We start from the raw sequence: 15,873 nt of genomic DNA on the forward strand, positions 1-15,873 counted from the left end.
TTCGGACCCAACGTTTATCCAGCGCTTCATCATAGGTGATGAGACGTGTGTATATAGGTTTGGTTTGCATAACCAGTCAACAGGCGACTGAATGGATGAATGGTGCTAACCACATGAACCAAAACCCAAAAAAAACACTTAAAAGTCGGTCAAAAGTGAAAGTCATGCTACTCTTTTTCTTTGATTATCACAGTGTTGTGCACTCGGAACTCATTCCAAATGGTTCTACGGTAAGTAAAGAATATTATTTGGATGTTATGCGACGTTTAAGGGAGAATGTGCATAGGAAACGGCCCAATTTGTGGAGAGAAAACTTATGGATCTTTTGGAGGTGACAAAATGTTGATGATTAAACAATTGTTGTATTGAACAGTTCCCGGTACTTTTTTGACAGAAGGTAGTTCACAGGTAACGGATATGATTGACCTACAACGCCATTGTTTAAGATTATAAATGTTCCAAAAGGGTGAATTATTTTGCGCCACCTTGTATTAACGAAGATAGCGGTGTTTCCAACTAGAACTGCCTATATCTAATACCTGACAATATCTCTATAATGTCCGCTGAAAAGACATTTCAGTTGTCTCGAAGATGATGGGCTATCTGAGCTGTAGTTTCTCGAAATGAAGTTTGCCTCTGGTTACTTTCTCTATTTTCAAACCTTCGGAGGTGATAGTAATACCACCACTTTCTATTGGAATGCCTGTGTGCTACTCTTCTATTAGGAAGTCGTACAAGAATCCTGGTGCATATGTTGCAAATCGATTGATTCCATTAAACTGCCCTCTTTTAGTGTTCCTCAGTATTGGTGTGTGTCTAAAGATGGCCGACTTGCACACGAATGATTCCTTAACGTAAATAGTCCTTTTGTGTTCTCACTGTATTGTTTGGAGTGGAGTATTACTGAAGTGCGACATTCCAGTCGTTGCTCAAAATGATAGGAGTGTAACACAACACTCAGTAAATCAAATAAAAAATAATATTTAACTACACCTGAGGATCCATTGTTTCTTTTAATTAAAAATATTTCATCAATAAATAATTAACTTAAGTATCAATAAATGGGGGAGAAATTGAAATTCCACATAAACATGGCGCATAATTTTTTTAAATTATACCTCCTTTACTATTTGCATTTCCCAAGCAGTGTTGTAATGTTTGTCATCGTTGATTTCTTCCGGTTGATTGAAAATCTCAGAACTTTCTCCCACAAAAGAAGAAAACGAATGAAGCAACTGTGAAAATTGCCTTAAGATTAGAAATATGAATAAAAAGCGTAAGACGTGTCACCAGTACGGGAGACAAAATCTCCTATACTATCGCTTGCATCAGACCACTTGCCCATTATCGTCTCGATTGAGAGACGTGCCGACTATGTTTCATCAGCGGTCTTATATTAACTTTAACAAAGCTAATTGGGCCGGCTTCGCGGAATTCACCGAGGACACCTTCGCCGCTCTTCCCATCCCAACTGATGTGCTGGTGCGGTTCGCTTCATCCCTACTGGAAGGTTCAAGGATATACATAAGTCATATTTTCACAGCCGAAGCAGCCAGTTTAGCAAATGGGCGTGCCCACGTACGCTAGGTCAATCCTGGGGATCCTCGCATAAGGGATATCAATTCGGAGCACCGGCAACTGGTAAATCAAGACAAGCAGACCAAATGGGTTGAGCACTTCAAGACCTGCCACTTCGTCTTTGGTGTGAGTAAGCTGTGGTCCACCGTAAGGTCCCTGTCGAACCCGACGAAGCACAACGACGAGGTGGGCATCACTTTTTAACGGTTGCACTTTGTCGGATTCGAAGAGACATGCAAGCTATTTTAGCCGACTATTCACACTGCATGCTCTGGCCGACAGATCTAAGCGTCGTGCCACCAGACGGCTGCACAAACTGACGAACGACAGTACGCCACTTACTTTCTCCTGTGATGAGATTCAGGGGACCATCAACAAAACCAAATCATCTAAAGCCTTTGGCCACGACGGACTACACATACTGATGCTGAAGCACCTGGGTCCATTGGGAGTAAGCTTTCTCCCAAGTGTTTTCAATCTGTCCTTGGCCTCTCTCATTATCCTGACAAGTGAAAAGCAGGGGGAGCGGTCCCGCTACTTAAACCGGGGAAATCCGCCAACCAAGGGGAATCTTATCGGCCAATAACTCTTATTTCCCTAGTAGTGAAGACACTTGAAGCCTTCCTACTCCACTTTTCACGAAACATCTGGCCCCGGCCCCACATCAGCACGGTTTCCGACGAGTGCATAGCACCACCACTGCACTCACCACCATAAACGCCCAGATAAACCGTGGGCTTAACCAAAACCGCCACTACGAGAGGAATGTCCTAGTAGCGTTGGACCTGAAGAAGGCTTTCGATACTGTCAGCCATTCCACGCTACTAGATGATATTTTTCAGTCGACACTCCCGCCAACTATCTGAGTAGTCGTGACTCGTCAGTGATTTTTCGAGACAAAACGTACAAATAGAGGAAGCAAGATGCACGGCAAAGTGGTGTCCTTTCACCCTTTCTGTTCAACTTCTATCTATAGAAGCTCCCCGCAACCACCAGAGGGAGTCTCCCCGATCTCACACGCTGACGACTGCACGATAATGGCTTCAGGCAATGGCATAGATGACCTGCGCGCCAAAGTGAATGGCTACCTCACCGATCTTTCTTGCTTTTTCACTGCGAAGAGTCTCCACAATTTGCACAATTAAAGAAGCAAACAAAAAATTTATACCTGTACTTGTCTACGACTATTAGGCGCCAACAGTTATTAAATAAACACACACATTACAAAAACAACAACAACAAAAGATGTTTACTGTATTTAAAAAGTGTCAAAAAAATCTTTGCATTACTGATGAAAACAACAAAAAATGCAGTCTTTTGGGGTTAATATTTTGTCGTATCAATTACCGCTTGAATTTCGATTGGGTTATTGTCGGGACTTTCGGCGGGAGTATCAATAACTTTGGTGCAGTTGTAGAGTGACCAGGACCTACATAAATAAGATTTATGTTTGGGATCATTATCTTGATAGTATTTCTATTTAAGTTTGTTCGAATTTTCCGGGTCAACAAAGCCAAATTTCCTAATACTGGAAGTCAATTCGTTTTTTAAAATATCAAGATATACTTCCTTGGTCATTATTTCGTCCAAAATTTTGATTTCACCCACTCCCATTGTTGATATACAACCCGAAATCATTACTGACAGTTTACCAAACTTTACGGTAGGGATAATATTTTTCTTTTGTAGTGCTGTGAGAGGCTTACGCCAAACTCTCTGGAGTCCATCATGGTAGTAGGCATCATTTTCGTTTCATCTGAGAAAATAACGTCATCCCAGTACTCTGTGGGAAGTGATATGTGCTCGGTGGCAAATTGCAATCTTTTATCAACATTTTGTGCTGATAACAGGGTTTTTTCCCTAGCCACTCTTGAAGAATATTTGTGTTTTTGCAACACTTTTCGAACAGTTTCATGAGAAACTCTTAACCCGTAGTCTTTTTCCACTCGAAGAGCTAATCCTCTTGTACTGCTTTGCAGGCTATTATAAATAGTTTTAATAATTTTACGTTGAATTCGCTGCGTAATTTTTTTTGGTCTGCCTGTAGATCCTTTCAACTCGAGTCTTTCTTCATTTTCAGCACGGTTTATTATATGTATTATATACAGTTCTAATTTTGAGGGAGAACATATCGGCGATTTCTCTGGCTGAGTTGCCTTTGTAGTGATTGAAATACACGAATTGAATAATATTTTTTGAAACTCGTTTTCCTGGAATTTTTTTATTCAAATCTGAGATCACTTGAAGCACTGAAGACAATCAATTTATAACTAAATAACTTCTTACCCCTTTCACATTCCATACCATTTGAGAAAAAACCCCAAATGAATGAAATTCGCGGAAAATAACCGCATTTTTTCTTGTTTTCATCAGTTATGCAAAGATTTTTTTGACACTTTTTAAATAGAGTAAACATCTTTTTTTGTTGTTGTTTTTGTAATGTGTGTGTGTTTATTCAATAACTGTTGGCGCCTAATAGTCGTTAACAAGTACAGTAATGGAATGTGTGTATAAACTTTTTGTTTACTTTTTTATTTGTTGTTGGAATTCTTGATCAAAGCTAAAATTTTATATTTTTCTTCACTATGCAAAGATATTCTTGAGAAACTGTATTTTTATATGACGGGCTGTTCGCTATCATTTGATCAGAACATCAGAGTATTTCCTTTATTTCTCTATATCTTTCACCTATTTTTTTGAAGCTTTCTAATGCAGTCTTCCTCGATCCACTTTTAGAAATAAAAACAGAGCGAAATACTTAACTTTACTCAATCTTATCTAATTTTTGTTTTATACCTCCAGTTAAATAATAAACTTTGTATAATAATTTATAACTCACATTTCGATTTTTTTGAACAGCACAGAAGCAAGTCTCACACTGAAGCAAGTGTTTCATGTATGTACACAGTGTTCTCTTCTAGCGGTACTTCTAACGGGACTCCCCACCAACGCCGTAGCTGAATGGGTTGGTGCGTGACTACCATTCGGAATTCACAGAGAGAAAGTAGGTTCGAACTTCGGTGAAACACCAAAATTAAGAAAAACATTTTTCTAATAGCGGTCGCCACTCGGCATTCAATGGCAAACCTCCGAGTGTATTTCTGCTATGAAAAAGCTCCTCATAAAAATTTCTGCCGTTCGGAGTCGGCTTGAAACTGTAGGTCCCTCCATTTGTGGAACAACATCAAGACGCACACCACAAATGGGAGGATGAGCTCGGCCAAACACCCAAACAAGGGTGCACGCGCCAATTATATATACATATAAGGCCGGGTCGATTTGTGGGGAGGCAAAAAAATCGCCCATTGCTCTGTGAAAATCATATTCTAGGGATCAAAATAAGAAACTTTGCCGAAGGAATCATACCTTTAAAACGAATTTTGATGCCCCCCAATGTGGGTCGAACTTTTTAGTTTCTTTTCTCATGTTAAGGCCGAAAATGGTGATATTTTGAAATGATTGTATGGGGAGCCCCCCAGGGGAGTTCCAGGGGGTGTGCCACTGGCATGGGTGGATCGGCCGTCCAAAGTTAGTGGGGGTCGGTCATACATTTGGACTCGATTGGAGCACTCTAAATGGGTCAAAGTGGAATTTTTCGTTCGACCCAAAATGGGGGACATCAGAATTCGTTTTAGAGGTATGGTTCCTTCGGCAAAGTTTCTTATTTTGATCCCTAGAATACGATTTTCACAGAGCAGTGAGCGATTTTTAAATCGACCCGCCCTAATACATACATATACATATATAGTTGCTATTAAAGTATTTTTACACATTCTTTTCTGTGTGAGACTTGCTTCTTTGCCGTTTTAAGAAATAGGAGTGTGACTTACAAACTATTACAAAAAGTTGACTATATGAAATATACAAGGTAGCGCAGAATATATCTCCCCATAAGAGGATTCATAACTTTTTCTCACTTAAGAACTAGACAGCTGCAGCATAGAAACATATAAGCAATGGAAACCGTTAAGGTCAAAGTAAAGATTTTCACCACTCAAAATATTCCTTTTTATTTAGAACAAAAGTAAGGATGATTAATTTTACGCCACTGTGTATACATGTGCTACTTCTAAAATAACATTAAAGTTGAAACAGAAAAGTTGGATGTTCAAAGTTAGGTAGCAAGGCGCATCTGATGAGAGCCTGAAGAAAAGTGATCAGTCACCGTTGCTTATGGCCATTAACTTATAAAGAAACCTTCTCTCTGCCTCTTGAGACATTGAGAAAGTCGCTCAGTGTTCTTCGTTTCAGGTTTCATTTCACATAACTGCAAATAAAAAAACAAACTTATTAATAAAAATCACAAAATTACAGAATTATTGTATTGAGAAGCTCAGATTTGCGCAAACTTGCAGAGCTCCACTTTTTTCTCAGTTATTTCTACTCACATTCATTTTGACCTTGTCGCTCAGGCCCACTGTTCTCAACTTGCAGAGAATGTATCTCTTACCAGCATATTACAGCTCTGAGCAGCAATTTGGTTTTGTTGTTAAATGGAACATGCGCATACAGAACAGCGACCACCATGAGAGTAAACGCACAACAACGAAACAGCCAAGCAATAACACCAACGCGTAGGAATGCACTCGTATATGTGTATGAATACGTATTTGTAGGGAACTCTCCAATTTAAATGCTGCTCACTAATTCAATGTAATGTTTTCATATGTTTGATAGCTGTATGATGACGCTCCGCTGTCATTTCCTTTCACTGCATTTTTCTTTTATGAAAACAAGAAAAAGTAAATAAAGTGAAATAAAAATATGAGAAAATTCACGAAGAAAGTTGTAAAAACTACTACCTAAAAACGTCGCAAAGTTTTTGTATGTGAACACATGTTGTGCGCTGTCAGAGGCGGAGCGGGTGGTGAGGACGGAAGTAGAGGTGATGCGGTGGCAGGACTTTTGATGCTCCAGTTTGAGTTTCGAGAGCTTAGTAGATAAACATACGTGGATGTATGAGTGTATGTATATGTACATATACATAGATGCGCTTACTTAGCGCATGTGTACGTGTGTGTGTGTGTGTATGTTTGATTTTTCGCTGTTTGCAGTTGCCGTGAGGAAGTGAATTTTAGCAGATGCTTTGCCGATATGACATTCATTACAGTGGATCAACATTTTCAAAACACCAACAGCCTTTCGACACATTTTTAAGAATGCCTGGACATGCTCGTCAACTGGACCACTGAACACTAGTAAGTGCGCAAAGTGTATAATTGAGGTAGCAGTGAGAGATAAAGTGAGGGCATGACCCAGGGGGATTTTTGTCATTGGGGTTAACTTTTCATTGTTGTGCTATTGTTTGTTTAGTTGTTTTAGTTATGAATGTTGTTGCTTTGGGTTAGGCTGATGTTTTGAGGTTTTTATTTATGTTACTTGTTAGAGAGATTAAAAATGTGTTTATCCTTGCCGTTTGCCGCTCTCGCCCGAAACAGGTTGGTTTTGTGTAACCTGATGCTGCCGAAAAGCAAGCAAACGGTGTATTGCTATTGGAGAAGTGGGCAATTTTGAAGAATGAATATGTGGGTTGGTGGGAGAAAATATGGGCAGTGAAAGTTGGTAGTAAAAGAGTCGGACGATGAGTAAAACGACAAGACAAATTAAAATTGTACTCAAGTTGTATGTACGTAGGTGTAGGTGCAGGCATATATTCGTAGGTATGCAGGTAGTGATGTAGTTACGCAGATGTTGGCGAGAGTGCGGTTGTGTTAATGCTGTTGGAATGGCATTTGTTGTATTTATTGCATGTTTTAACTTTTTGGGGTTATAATACTTTTTCCCAGTTCTGTTTTCCATCATCTCTTCTTCCTAGGCACTTGCGGTTAGATTTTTACTTACCACCAGAGGGAGAATGCAGCTGCTTCGTTTTCTGCTCGCATTTGCTTGTTGCTTTTGTAAAAACTTTCCATTTTATTTGGCGCTGTTACATTTACATCCACACTGTGCTTGTTGTGTTGCTGTGCGTACGATTTTCTCGTTTGCCATTTGTCGAAGACTTTCCTGATTGAAATTTCGTTGTGGTTTATGCAAATTCAGTATAATTTCCCTTAATTGTATTGAAATTGAAATTGAAATTGGAGCAAGTGAAAGTGAAAAGTAATGCAATGCACAAGAAATTTTTACTTTTATTTTTTTTTTTTCGTTTATTCTTCCCTTCTTACATTAAGAATTTACATATATTTTATCTTCATTGTGTTGTGATTTGTTTTGCTTTTGTAAGAGATACCTATTTTAAATGCAACTGCTGCACTTAAGTCTTTAAGCTACAAATTCATACACGTACATATATATATATAATTACAATATAAGTTAAAATGACACTAACTAAGCAAAAAATAATTTATACATTACTTACATAAATAATGCTAGGGCAGTAAATGTATATCAATTACTTGTTTCGAAGTAAGTTTCTTAAATTTTAATTACATAATTGTTTGAAATAAAATTTTGAGCCCAATTTAATTCTTTTAATTGTTTGGGCATACGGGTCGTATGAGTAATTAATGTTGTTTTTTCGTCTATTCTAATTTTCTAACCATGAAAATGTCTACAATGCTTTAGCACTTATATAAATTCATAAATGTATACTTTCGTCGCAGGTCATGCCCCCAGTACGCATACACGCACAAAGAGCAAACGAATTAGCGTCGCGCAATCAGTCGAGCGCCACGGGTGCGTATACGTAATATTGCAACTCTCGAAAATCACTTAATGGAATGGTGCGCGGCTGATTGCTGCACACGCGTACTCCGTGCGTGCAAACAATTGTTATAAATTAAGAAAAATGAGAAAATAAAATTAGTCATTTTCAAAAAAAGAAAAGGCGAAGCGATAATAATAAAAAATAAAATAAAAACATGATTGCCTGCTATTGTGGTTGATGTGATTTACTGAGTAAATACCTAAGTCGTGTGCGTGAAACACGTGCGTCTAATCACCAAACAAGTACCGTCGCTTATGAAATTATGAAAATTATTAATAAAAACCTTACGCATTCGTTTGTCGCGGTTTTTCAAGACACAAACAAAAAAATAATATTTTCTCTATTTAGTTCCGCTTCATCCCCTTTCTCATTGTCGTACAAGTATTCGTCATTTTGTTGCTTCAGTTATTCAGTTAATTTGGTTGCACTTCACAAACGAAAAATGTTTCGAAACTGCATGGCGAATCGTTCCACTTCAGTCCTTTTCCGTCGCGGTTCCATAATTCTAAGCAGTTCTCCTCTTCACCATTCTCGTAGCGGAAATTATTCGGTTCGCCCGCATTCCAGTTCGTAAATGTTATGGGTCTACCATTAGCCATCCAGAAGAAGATACCCTCATCGGCCAAGTCGGTGCCAGATGTCCAGAAGTGTTCGTGACCTAAACCTGCTGAGGCGCGCCAGCAGAAATTGGTTCAAAGAGGCGGGCACGCAAATGAAAAGTGAGAGAGCATTAATAATGTGATTATGCAAAATTTTGTGCCATAAATAATGAGTGCATATAATGGCATGTGCTGAAACAGAGGCAAGAGTGAATGTAGTCACGTTTGGAAATTGGAGCTTTTCAGCAGTGCGCGCAAAGAGCAACAAACAAAAAAACAAAAAAAGAACCTGATATTTTTAGTGACCACCGCCGCCAGAAGCATCACAATTGCTAAGCGGCTGACTGCGCGTGGCATTGGTGGTTTGCTTGTGATTCGCATGTTTAGCGTGAAAAAATGGTAGTGCTGTTAGCGACTGCACGGTGTGTGCTGCGCCAGCCATAATGAAATGAAGTTAAAAGCGTAGTTAGTAGTTTTTCTTCACTAACCTTACAAAGCACTGGTGTACATACACAAAAATATGCATGGCTATTGTGTATCTGCATATACATATACATATATATATACGAGGTGTGTTCAAAAAGTATAGCGTATTTTGAATTTTCGTAGGTTACGTGTATACGAATTTCGATTTTTTGGTGCCGATATGTTGGTACTCATGTCTCTCACTCATGCCGACGAGTTCGGTCATTTTGAATGTTCAGTTAGCTGCTAAGTAAACTATTCAAAAAGATGGATCAAAGAACCTGTGTCAAATTTTGTGTGAAAAACGAAATTAAGTGCGCGGATGCATTCCGCATGTTGACTGTGTCATACGGAGAAGCTACTTTGGACCAAAGCAACGTTTATCGATGGTACAAAATGTTCTCAGAAGGCCGAGAAGATGTGAACGATGACAACGAAAAGCGTGCCGGACGCCCGAGCACTTCAACAACAGACGAAAAAATTGATGAAGTGAAGAAAATGGTATTGGCCAATCGTCGAATCACCGTTAAAGAAGTTGTGGAGGACCTAGACATATTGCTGAGAACCTAGTAACTCGTGCCATTCGATTTTTTTCAATGATTTGGGCATGAGACGAGTCGCCACAAAATTCGTACCAAAACTGCTCAATTTCGACCAAACACAGATGCGATGTGTGAGATGTTGGACTGTGCCCACGATGACTCAAATTTGCTCCAGAGGGTCATAACCAGTGACAAATCGTGGGTTTATGGTTATGACGTGGAAGCTAAAGTTCAATCATCTCAATGGAAGCTGCCGCACGAACCAAGACCGAAAAAAGCGGGCCAAGTTCGGTCGAATGTAAAAGTTTTGCTTACCATTTACTTTGATTGCAGGGGCGTTGTGCATCATGAGCTCTTGCCACAGGGGAAACCCGTCAAAAAGAAATATAATCTGCAAGTTATGCCCCATTTGAGCTAAGCAATTCGCCAGAAACGCCCGGATTTGTGGAAGAACAAAAATTGGCTCTTGCATCACGATAACACCCTGCTCACGCATCGATGCCTGTACGCGACTTTTTGGCCAAAAACAACACACTAAAGATGCCACAGCCACCGTATTCCCCAGGTCTGGCCTCCTGTGACTTTTTCTTGTTCCCGAAACTGAAGAGGCCCATGAAAGGATGGCATCGAAGGAGGAGCTGAACAAGATAAAAAAAAATGATTTTTTGAAGTGCTTCGAAGATTGGAGAAAACGTTGGCACAAGTACATAATATCTCATGGGGACTACTTTGAAGGGGACAAAATAGATATTAATGAATAAATAAATAATTAAAAAAAACCGCAAAATTCGCGATACTTTTTGAACACACCTCGTATATGTATACTCTGATATAGCATACCTAAGTCATGCGAGTAGCCATAAGTCCATGTAGCACCGTCAGCCATTGTGCTGGTTAACTTGCTTGTACTTTTACTCGCTAACGCGACATGCAAAACAAAATACAAAAAACCGGAGCAAACTAAATTAAATATTAAATATTTTACCCTCTCTATTCTTCCGGGTATTATGTGAGGCTAAGAGGTGCATTGACCACAATTGCCATCATCAAGGCTCGTCGGTCGACACTCTAAGCCATTAAGTCTTAGCGCGCCATTCACTTTGTACCTTTCTTGCATTGCGCAATATTGAATGGGCATAGCATGGCACAAAGTCAAAAATGCAGGAAAATGTGAAAAAAGCATTAAATGCATTGATATCACTTGGCAACATGAGCGTTTATTTGGAAGGTTTACTTGGCTAAAATGCCAAAGCGTCGTTTGTTGCACAGGCAGACAAGGCGCTGTGCTCGTGGCTCATTAATGCTGCTAGCAGCGACATGCAGTTAATTCATTAAATTTATTTATGCGTTTTTTAAGGCAGTATACCAATTTTTGCTTTTTCCATTCACCGCATTCTTTATTGATGACGTTTTCTGAACTCATTGAAATAGTTTGCCAGCAAGTCAAGTATGTTTGCCGCGCATGTGGAGCGCTCAAAATAAAATGCCAACATACACTTTCAATTATTCGTGACTAGCAAACACTGTTGCCACTTGATGATTCAGGCAGCCAGTTTGGCTAATAAATACTTACCAAAGTCGCGTATATGTTTTTCTAGTCTGTCATTCTCCTCTTGTGAAGAAATACTCGCCAAGTGCATGCCGTGATATCGGCAATATTGAGCCGCTTTGAACCAATTCGCCTGGAAATAAAAAATTAAATGAAGCAATTAACTAAGTTTACTTAAAGGAAATGTGACGTTGTTAAGCAGTGCTGTGCTATAATTCAAATTAGTTGAATTTGGTTGATAACTATTCACAAATTTCACAACAATAACTTAAGAGGTATTTCTCATTGGAACAAAAAAACAACAACATAAAACAAAACAAAGACGGAAGCGTATTTTAGTATAATAATTGACGTCATTTTTTGTTTATGAAATGAACTAAGCCAAATCAGGTTTATTTGGATACAGAGACCGCAATGATATTGTAGGAAAGCGTACCCCAGTATTAGAATCCGGAAATAAGTTTGCGATCAAAGAATAATAATAAAATAATCTCCTAAATAACTGTCATAAAATTTCCAATTAAAAATACAAACTTGCATAATTTAAATAAATTACTATAGGGTGGGTCATGTAAAATTTGCTTTTTGAATCGGCTTTAAAAAAAAAAACTAATCAATATTTTTTCAAACTTTCTTTTTATTTTGAATTAATTGAACATTTTCATTTATGAATGAAAAATACAATCGTTCAAATCATTGCCACGACTGGCTTTACAGTAGGCCATTCGATCAACCCAATTTTTAAGCACATTTTCGATTGTTTGGGCTCCAATTTCGTGAATGGCAACCCCCACAAAAAATAGTCCAACGGGCTTAAGACACAGGTCCGAGGCGGCCAATTGATATCGGAATTTCGGCTGATTATTTGGTTTTCAAAAACGGTAGCCAAAAGTTCGAGTGTAACTTTGGCAGTGTGACAAGTTGCACCGTCCTGTTGAAACCAAATGTCGTCCATGTCATCCTCATCAATTTTTGGTAACAACTCGTTGAGCATGTCACGGTAACACTCGCCATTTACTGTAACCGCAACTCCTCGCTCATTTTCGAAAAAAATGGCCCGATGATGCCGCCAGACCAAAAACCGCATCAAACAGTGACTCGTTGTGGATGCATTTGCTTCTCTACAGTAACGTGTGGATTTTCTGAGCCCCAAATCCGACAATTTTGCTTATTGACGTAGCCACCGATGTGAAAATGAGCTTCATCAGAAAAGATGATTTTTTTTTTCAAATTTCTCACAGTTTGAGTAGAAGACTCACCACTTTGAAAATAGGTTTTCAATATTTCCCAATTTTGTTCAAGCGTATAGCGTCCCATTTCGTAAATGTCAAACCTTTAAGTAAATTATGAACACATTTGACATGCCATTTGTGTTACCATTCTCAAAAAAATAGGTGGTTCAAAAAGCAAACGCTATATGGCCCACCCTGTACAACCAAATGTCAAATAAATATCTGTAACATAAAACAGGAATTACAAAAACTTACGTTTAGTTTTCAAAAATGGTGGTTTAAGCAGCTAACCTCGCTAAGAGAATCCCATACAATAGTATTTAATCTGGCCAAGGCCACGAGAAAGTCAGAGGACTGGCAAGCCTATAAGGCTGAATTGAAAAACTATAAAAAAGCAGCTAGAACTGTGCAGCAATAATCTTGGCAAAATTACTGCAAAGAAATCGAAGAAACTTCAAAAGCGGTCAGATTAAGAAAAATTCTCTCAAAGACGCCATGCAACCTAGGCTATCTACAAGTTCATGGGAACACAAGGACTATGTCAAGTGAAGAATCATTAGGTCTTCTCCTAGACATACACTTCCCAGGCCGGTGGAACAAAACGATTCCACCAATAATGAAAGGTAATTCGACGTAGGAAGTCTCTTAGTTACAAACGCAAAGATCGAATGGGCTACTAACACTTTTGGTGCTTATAAATCGCCAGGACTAGACGGTATCTACCCTGCTAAACTGCAGCAATCACGGGACATTACATTACCGTTTATCAAAATTGTCATCAGCAGTTGTCTTAGCATGGGCCACATTCCGCTAGGCGGGAGGGAGGCAAAAGTCTTCTTTATACCCAAGGCAGGTAGGTCCGCACACACTAACCCCAAAGACTTCAGACCCATTTGTCTAATGTCTTTTCTGCTCACGATCCTGGAAAGAATATATAAATATATATAAAAATAGAGAAATAGGCTCTCCTCGGCGCAACATGCTTATACTAAAGGAAAGTCTACAGCAACCGCTTTACACTCACTCATCGGGTTGGTGGAAAAAAGTTTATTAGACAAAGAGTTTGCATGGGTTGCTTTCGTAGATATAGAAGGCGCCTCCAACAATATAAATGCAAACGCTATAGTAGATTCATTAGAAGATTTTGGTGTTGAACCACACGTGGTTGCCCTGATAGAAGCTATACTCGTCAAAAGAAAGGTAACGGCTAAATTAGGCAGCACTAATCTAAGCAAGATGCTTATAGATAAACACACCATCAGTGCTGCCAACAGGCTATGGTCTCAGTCCCTGACCTGTGCAACTAGTAGAATGACATGGCCGGAATGGAACATGGGCCGCTCAAACCGATTGTTGAAACTAAACAGGAAAAACATGAGAAATCTTCTCGAGGTCCTAACAGAGCATTCTGATTGGCAGGCATGCCAGTAGACTGGGAGCGCCCTATAACGACTATTGCAGAAGCGACATTGAAGAAGAAGAGACTATAGAACACTTTCTATGCGGGTGCATGGCTCTGAATAGAAGAAGGTTCAATATTTTAGGAAAAAGCTCCCTGAATAACTTGGCAGAAGTAGCCAATATAAAAATATCAAGTCTTGTTAGCTATATCAAATATCAAAGCCACAAGTTTGATCAATGAGGACAATGTAGAGTGAGGAGAGGGGGCAACCCTGGCTGTATCACAATGGGCCTACAGCAGGCCTAGGTGTGTCAAACGACAACCACTATACCTACCTACCTACTCTAAGCAGACAGGTCCGCAAAGGCACACAGCAATGCGGAGTCCTCTCCCCTTCTTTGGATTTTGGCAGTAAACTCCCTATTGCTGACCCTGGAGAGAGGCGGTTGCCACGTCACTGCTTACGCAGATGACTTAGTAATTGCTGTTAGAGGCTGATAGCCCTTATAGATATTCGGCGCTCTAACAATGTTTTAGATTAAGTTGTTGCCAGCGCTGGAAAAATCTAGCGTACCATCCCTTATCTTTTATCTATCAATGCCCTGAACAAAACTTTGCTCATATTTGCCGCTTTTAATATATCGCACCCTAAATACAAAAGGGTCACAACTCAAAATGTACTTCTGCTCAAATATGAACGAGACGTTATCAATAAAACGGTCCGCGGATGACATATGGCAAAAATAATTTTTTTGTTTTTTGGTAGGACTGTTATAAGCTTACATGGCAAATTTCAGCGTGATATGTCACATAGTTTGTTTTCTGTGCTACTGTAAACAAGTCAAGCTCGAGTGTGGAAAATTTTGAGTTGTGACCCTTTTGTATTTAGGGTGCGATATGCTTCATTTAAATGACGAAAAGTTTCTTGATGATACAAAAAAATTGCATATTTTCATGGTTATGCAAATGCACTGATATTTATATCTAAAGCACAAAATAAGCACAGCAGAAAGTGCAGGCTAATGTTTTCCAGGAAGAATGATAGAGTTTCCACCAACAAAAAATGTCTTCTAAAGAAGACTGGCAAGTTTCCATCTTTAAGTAACGCCCATAAGATGTGAACCCAATAAGAATGCAGTCGATAGAATTATCAAGAATTTACAAAATATTTATACAGAAATATACACAATATATTGTATATTTTTTTTTTTTCAATGGAAAAATTTGTAGGATATGCTTGTTTTTTATTTAGAAATATTTACTTATAGAGATTCACCTATTCACATTTTAAACTTTTATTTAAACTTAAAGCCAACCATATATTCAAAATTTCAAAACTTATTAACCCAAATAACAGCCCAGCCCCTTCTTCAAAATTTTAGAACATATGTACCTCGAAAGCCAATCCAAATATCGAATTCACAATTTATTTTTTCTAGTTACTGAAATATCTTCTTATTTGCGTTTGAAAAAAAAGTTGTGTATGAGATAGAGACGCAGCTGTTGTCTGATTTCGCCCTTTTGAACATCGTCTATACCTTTCATATATAATATATAAAAAATATAATATATAATATATATATATCACTTTTGAAGACGTCATTTTTTGATATATGACAAGTAGAAACTACGCCATTAATAAAAATGGAACGATACACGCTTCACCAACGCATTCAAATTATTAAAATTCACTATAAAAATGGTGAAAATTTGGCAGAGACGGTTCGTAAAACTCGAACATTTTTGGGTCATCATGAAGCATCTTGTGGGACGGCAATACAGAAATTGGTGAAAAAATCA

The 15,873-nt window shown here is 38.7% G+C and overlaps 1 protein-coding gene across 2 annotated transcripts in view; it reads right to left on the bottom strand.

Annotated features, from left to right (window-relative positions):
• Positions 1 to 7,681: 7,681 nt before the first annotated feature.
• Positions 7,682 to 15,873, bottom strand: part of LOC129241530 (GATA zinc finger domain-containing protein 10) — a 148,416-nt gene continuing 140,224 nt past the window's right edge. The window contains exons 4-5 of one of the 2 annotated variants that reach the window (XM_054877921.1): positions 11,464 to 11,572; positions 7,682 to 8,948 (exon numbers count right to left, since the gene is read on the bottom strand). In XM_054877921.1, coding sequence (XP_054733896.1) covers positions 8,698 to 8,948; positions 11,464 to 11,572 — 360 coding nt within the window. In that variant the 3' untranslated portion in view covers positions 7,682 to 8,697. Of the gene's footprint in view, positions 8,952 to 11,463; positions 11,573 to 15,873 lie in introns of both variants that reach the window. The other variant, XM_054877920.1, reaches the window with a different exon arrangement.

Source organism: Anastrepha obliqua, chromosome 3 (assembly GCF_027943255.1).
Source record: "Anastrepha obliqua isolate idAnaObli1 chromosome 3, idAnaObli1_1.0, whole genome shotgun sequence".
Taxonomy (NCBI): Eukaryota; Metazoa; Arthropoda; class Insecta; order Diptera; family Tephritidae; genus Anastrepha; species Anastrepha obliqua.